Source organism: Empidonax traillii, unplaced genomic scaffold, assembly GCF_003031625.1.
Source record: "Empidonax traillii isolate 1590-97213 ecotype Southwest subspecies unplaced genomic scaffold, ASM303162v1 scaffold305:size1471525, whole genome shotgun sequence".
NCBI classification, from domain to species: domain Eukaryota; kingdom Metazoa; phylum Chordata; class Aves; order Passeriformes; family Tyrannidae; genus Empidonax; species Empidonax traillii.
In genome coordinates, this window is record NW_020955498.1 from 1,291,092 (window position 1) to 1,297,897 (window position 6,806).

Here is a 6,806-nt window from a genome sequence, read left to right on the forward strand (position 1 = left end):
TTTCTCCTGAAGGTGAAGATCCTTTTTGGATAATTTTCATCAACAAGAACAGATAACTCCCAGTCTAGACTCTATTTTCAGAAATGATCTCTAATTTTCAATCATCCCAATGAATGAAGTCTTTCAGCGAAAAGTTTCAGTTCAAAGCATCTTCCTAGGTCTGATTACAAGAATTTCTACACTGCTCTAATGTTTGGTTGATGGTTTGGACTACAAATCTCATTATTTTTTATGTTTGTATTGATGTTAGTGAGGAGCTTACCTTTAGAGATGAACCTTTAGGACTGAAACATTTAAATGGCTTCTTGTCTTCAGATACACCATCTTCTGGTATCTTTTGACGTTTCTCAGCCGCTTCAGCCCTTCTTCTTTCAATTTCTTCCTTCATCCTCTTCTTTTCCTCCTTAAAAAATATGAATGGTTACTTTTTCTTTCAGAAACTACATCACCGTTGCAGGGCTGTTGAGTCCTGCAAACCAAATTTTCTAAGAACAGACTTTCATGCCAGTTGAAAAAGCTCAGTGACCTGTCCAAAATCTATAAATGCATTAGTGCTAATTCATCTCAGTATTGAGGGTGCCAGGAAGACAGCTAGTCTATGCTGCTTTAGTGTCTCCTCACAGTGAAGGCACCAAATATATCGTCATATAGTGCCACTTAAAGAGAGAAAAAAAGCTCATTTAGACTCAAATTAGGTTTCTCTGTATTTTCATGGTATTTTCTGTATCTCTGTATTTTCATATTGGTACTGTTCTTCTGTCCATCTACTCTGACATTTATTGCACCAAGGTTAATAATTCACAAGAAAAAATCAGTAAGTGACCAAAAAAATTAAGATTAAATGATTACAGTTTTCTCTTCGCAGAATCACAGAATCAGCCAGGTTGGAAAAAACCTCTGAGATAATCGAGTCCAACCTTTGACCCAACACCACCTCGTCTACTAGACCATGGCACTAAGTGTCACATCCAGTCTCTTCTATCACCTCCAGGGACAATGACTCCACTACCTCCCTGGGCAGCCCATTTCAATGTCTGATCACTCTCTCTGTAAAGAACTTCTTTCTAATGTCCAACCTAAACATCCCCTCTCAAAGCTTAAGACTGTGACTTCTTGTCCTACTGCTGATTGCCTGGGAGAGGAGTCTGACCCCCATCTAGGTACAACCTCCTCTCAGGTAGTTGTAGAGAGTAATGAGGTCTCCTCTCCCCTTGGCCAGGTTAAACAACCCCAGCTCCCTCAGCCACTTGTCACAGGACTTGTGCTCCAGACCCTTCACCAGCCTCATTGCCCTTCTTTGGATGCAATCCAGCACCTCAATATCCTTCCTGAACTGAGGGGCCCAGAACTGGACACAGCACTCCAGGTGTGGCCTAACCAGGGTTGGGTAGAGGGGCAGATTCACTTTCCTGGTCCTGCTGGCCACACTATTCCGAATAAAGGCCAGGATCCATTGGCCTTCTTGGCCACCTGGGCACACTGCTGGCTCATGTTCAGCCTCCTGTCGATCAGCACCCCCAGGTCCCTTTCTGTCTGGCTGCTCTCCAGCCACTCTGTGCCCAGCCTGTAGCGCTGCAGGGGGTTGTTGTGGCCAAAGTGCAGGACCCGGCACTTGGTCTTGTTGAGCCCCATATAGTTGGATTCAGCCCAACTCTCCAGCCTGTCCAGGTCCCTCTGCAGAGCCCTCCTGCTTTCTAGGAGATCAACACTCCTCCCCAGCTTGGTGCCATCTGCAGATTTGCTAATGGTACACTCAATCCCCTCATCCAGATCATCAGTGAAGATGTTAAAAAGGACTGGCCCCAACACTGATCCCTGGGGGACACCACTGGTGACTGGTCACCAGCTGGATGCAGCCCCGTTCACCAGCACTCTCTGGGCCCGGCCCTCCAGCCAGTTCCTAACCCAGCACAGAGTGCCCCTGTCCAAGCCATGGGCTGCAAGTTTTTCCCAGGAGTATGCTATGAGATGGTGCCAAAGGCTTTGCTGAAGTCCAGATGCACTACTTTAAAGAGATGAGTTTTACTTCACTAGCTACAAGTCAAACCAGAAGCCTTCAAACATCATCATTGTGAGTGTTGGTAAAGGGGGTTCTTGGCATCTATTGAGTTCTGTTGTAAAGAGCTTAATATATTAAAGGAATTGCCACTCAGCTGTCAGATACTATCATTATTATTCATTTACCATTTGTTTTCCAAACAACTGGGATTCCTAAATGATGCACCAGAGATTTGGAAATCCTATTTGTAGAGTCCCTTGGCAGAAGAAGTACAAGAAAACACATGTGTTGGGTACTCAATATTTAAATAGACAGGAATATCTCCTTAACGAGATCTGGCCCATTGTAACTATATATAAAATTAGGATTCCAGCTCATTTGCAGCAGACGAATTTTGACATGCACTTTTTAATTCAATTTACATAATGTCAGATACCCTGAACTCTGTGGCTATAACTCTTTCCCCAACATTTTGCATCCCCAAGAAAATAAGAAATTTGCAACTATTGCAGATGTAATCTCGACTCATGAATATACATATTAGAGCCCTGCCTTTTCTGAGGCAAGAAGAGTAAAATTTTTTTCTACCCTGCGTGACTGCATGTTTTACCCCAGGTCTTCCCTAGAGGACCCATATGATATGGTCACTTGATACCAAATCCAGCATACTTGCAGTACCAAATCCAGCATACTTGCAGTTAAACCTGAAGATTAGAAAATGGGGTGATTTTAATTGTATTTGAAACCAAGGTGTCTTGCAACAGACCATCTCCTGACAGGAACTAAGAAACAGCAATGCCCTCAATCCAGAGGACTCAGATAAAGGCTACAATTTAAAGCAAAGACACAGCATCAATTCCCCATTCAGCAAGTGCAGATTTAAGAATGAGAAGTACCTGTATGTTTGGATTCAGTCTTGCTTTCCTCCTTGCCTTCACATGCTCCTTCCTCACCTATAAGCCAACCTCCTGTGGCCTCATCCTGCCCTTTGGTTAAATACAAACCCATCGACCTTCAGCCCCACCAACTTCTTTTGCCTAAAAGTGTCTCAGCAGACAATGCCACAAAGAGGTACCAACTAATGCAAAGACAGTGCAAGTATGGCCGTAACCAGGGAATAAAACCCACATCTAACACTTCATACTTTATATTTACCTCTTCTCTGACTTTTCTTTCAGCTTCCTCCTGCTTCTTCTTCTGCTCCTCTTCCTCCAGGATTTTCCGGCGCTCCTCCCTCCTTTTCTTCAGTTCATCCAGCTCTGCTGCTGCCTCCTGCTGCTTCTCCTTCAACTTCTCTAGCTCCTCATTATCATTCTCACCTCGACGACGGCGCTGATCTTCTAGCCGCTTTAGAGCCTCGAACCCCGGCTTCAATTCCTCAGCATTTGCAGTCCCTCTCAAATTGGAGCGTCTAGGAAAGAAATGAAAGGGCAGGTGATGCGCCATGTGTTTTCCCTTCCTGTCCAGAGCCACCCGCTGCCATGTGCTCACCAGCAGCGTGAGAAAAGATATTTCCTTATAAGACCTTTTGGTCCTAGCAAACTATGAGAGGCCCAAAACATTTTCATTCAGAGTTAGTAGGCTGGGTTACTACAAGGAAAACCTCTCCCATCTGCTGCCAATGAGGTAGGAGTGTCTCATATGCTTGCACACAGGAGCTTCATCAGTCTGCCCAAGAACCTGTGCCACCTCCATTTTTAAAGAATTCAACAGCTGAAGTTGAAATACTTAACATATCTTGAAACTTCAGTAAGAGGTATCATATCTCATCAGCATCCCTACTGTAGACAGCAAACTGTTACTGCTCCACAACTTTGCTCTGCAGTTCGCATACAGAGGAAACACTTCCAATATCATATTGCACTTCATACACAAAACAAAGCAAAGGAAAGCCATAACTAACTCCTCTCTGCTGTCTTGAAATTGGATAAATTTACATATAAAAACCTCACAGCAAAAATATTATGCTGTGTTCTGCCTAATAAATGATGCACGAATCCTTTGCTTTTAAAGGCAAATATTTTTTATAAGCCCTCTAGAAAAAGACAAGCATCTTTGGGGACAGAACAAATTACTTGACTCATGGAAAATAGAAGGAAATAAGAGAGGAGTGGAATGTTACAGCTTCAACAGTGTTTTAAAAAAACCTAAAAAGTTTCCTATCTCATCTACAACACCTAACACTTCAACTCTCCCAGCACATACGAACAGAAAGGTTCACCAGAGTTTTTGCTGATGTTTTCTGGGAAAAGTATGGCTTTTTAATAGGAAACTGGAAATTATTTATTAATGGTAACTTTCCACAGGAGAAAAATAGAAGTTTTCCAACCAGCTGTAATATATGAGACAGAAAGAAAGAATAGCAAAGAAACCCAAGCCCCAAACCTAAAGAATGTGCATAGGTGAAGTGCATACTTTCAACAGAGTCAAACAGCATTGCTTTGTTGAATAACTATCGCATCAGTGTTTAGACAAATGTCTGCTCTGTGAGTGTGTTTAATGTTACAGCTGACAAGGAGATAGGTTACTAAGAGGCATCAGTGTGCTATTCACAAGAGACAGACAGAAAAGGAAGATACTTACTGAATACTTTTAAAAAACTTTTTGTACTGTTGGCATCCAAAAAAATTGGATATTAGTGACTTCATTAATGCAACCAGTGTTGCAGACTACAATACCGCAAGACAGTATAAATCAAACATTCCAACAATAACTGTTAGAGATGACAACATGAAGAACACATATCATATAAATTGGCAATCCAGTGAATTACACCCAATCCTAGGAAGGTGCTTGTCATTCGGATAGATGCAGCATCCAGATGGAGTTAACCATATAAAACAGGCTGTAGACCAGAGCTGAATTATTTGTGGTTTCAAAATAGTAAAATCTACTAACACAGAGTTCTCTGCTCCCACATGATCTTACTAAATTGGATGAAATTTGGTTCTAGCATTGCATGTACGATTTAGGAATTTTATCACTAAAAAAAATATAGCAAATAGCAAAATTCATCTGTTTCAAGCTCAGTATGAAACACTGGCATTTATTTTGCCATGTATTGACTTGGTTTTAGAAAGTCTTTTCCATGCAAGAATGTAACATCACAAAGCAAAGCTGAAGAAAAAAAGTCCCAGAGGTCAGTAAATGTGTTTGCCTCCAGCAGTCTCATACCTGATTTTCTAACCTAGAGTTACAAGTATATAATTTATATTTCCCTAACATCACATTATCACAATCCTTTCCTGCTGCATGTCCAGTCCTGTGATTTTTTGCATTGCAATCGTTTAAACCATGAGAGTAGAACCACCAGATCACCCTCCATCATAAGTGTCAAGTTAAAATAAGTGGCCATGAATAAGGGCTTGCATCAGGTAGCAAAGTCCAATTACAGAAAGAAACTCTTGCCTTTTTAAATTAAAAAAGGCATCCGCAATTAACTAAAGTATTGTGAGAAAAAAAATTGGAAACTTTATTTGAAATTTCATTTAGCCCATTCAAAAGCAAAGGGAAGAATAATATTGAAGTGTGATTTTGTGTGGCTGCCCAGCCTGAAATACCTCTGATTCAGTTTGCAGAGATACTGAGAACCCAAAATGTTCCCTGAGCCTCTACAAGGCACTAAGCATTCCTAAGGATCCAGTGCACCTAAAGCTGCACAGGACATGAGAAATCCCTGGCTACCTTAAGGCTTTCCTGCTTCATTGCAAGGTTGTAGACTCCACAGCAAACAAACCCAGGAACCTCACTTTTTTTCATTGCCTCTTGTCTCTGAAGTCTGTGTTGCCAACCCACCAAAACCCACAGGCTTTGGGCCCAAAAAGATGCAAGAGATCACTTCTGATGGACATATAGTGATCTCCATGGCAAGGGCAAATACTTGACCTTCAGAATTAAGAGAATGAAGAATGTAAAACTTGCCAAGATCCATTCTGTTCTACATCAGTACAGAAGTCCTCAGTAACTTCAGTGCAGATAGCCTCAGTGAAATTAACAGCTACCCTCAGTTTTCAATTGATAGAAGCCACAGCCACTTGCAGAATCTAGTCTTAACATTTTTGTTTGGAGACCTCAGGTGATTATTTCAGCCTCTTTACAAAAGAGGACATTTAAGTTTTCTAGCTTATTTTATTCTCATGCTGCTCACAGGACTACTGATTCTGCATAATTCAAAATAGCAAACAATAAAATTAGCACTGAGATGCTGAGTGGAGGAAGAGTTTTGTAAGCACCTCTTTGGTGCTAAGAAGTGAAGATGATTGCTGCTTTCAGACAAGGAGGAAAAGGAAAGAAGTGGTTTGTGGGACCAAAAAGAAGAATGTGAAAAACAAATGTTACATCATATTTAAGACTTTTGCAGTCCTTTATGAGAATAGGAAGGGAGGCAGGTAAGAGGGAAGATGGGAAGGGAAAGCCATAAAATGGGGGTTTATTCTGTACTTCTCTTGCTGATGTAGACAAAAAGATAAAATTTTTCTTTAGCCTCCACTCCCCCATTTTGTTCTCAAACCTCACCACTGAGAATTATCCAAGTTATACTCTTTCTAGCTAGAATTGATATGTTCATGTTAAAAAAGAAATAAAAAAAAAAAAAAAAAAAAAAAAAAAAAAAAAAAAAAGAAAGAAAGACAGTTCCAGACAAAGGCCAACTCTGTGGAGGCAGTTCATTAGAAAATAGGCCAAGAGCCCTAATTCATATCTAACAACCCAACAAACACTGGAGCCTCTGCTGATGTTGCCAATCCAAGTCTTTTACTCAGCTGATAAAAGGTTACTAAACAGGCTTATTTCCACTTCTGTGAAACAG

General features: G+C 41.1%; 1 protein-coding gene across 9 annotated transcripts in view; it reads right to left on the minus strand.

Annotated features, from left to right (window-relative positions):
• The window catches only part of CALD1 (caldesmon 1), a 169,754-nt gene that overhangs the window by 16,653 nt on the left and 146,295 nt on the right, over nucleotides 1–6,806 (minus strand). For all 9 annotated transcript variants that reach the window (XR_003572025.1, XM_027890977.1, XM_027890976.1 and 6 more), the window contains 2 exons: nucleotides 3,155–3,410; nucleotides 263–403 (listed from right to left, as the gene is read on the minus strand). Coding sequence is in view for 8 of the 9 variants with exons in the window: in XM_027890977.1 (XP_027746778.1) it covers nucleotides 263–403; nucleotides 3,155–3,410 (397 nt within the window). In the remaining variant the exon portion in view is untranslated. The remainder of the gene's footprint in view (nucleotides 1–262; nucleotides 404–3,154; nucleotides 3,411–6,806) is intronic.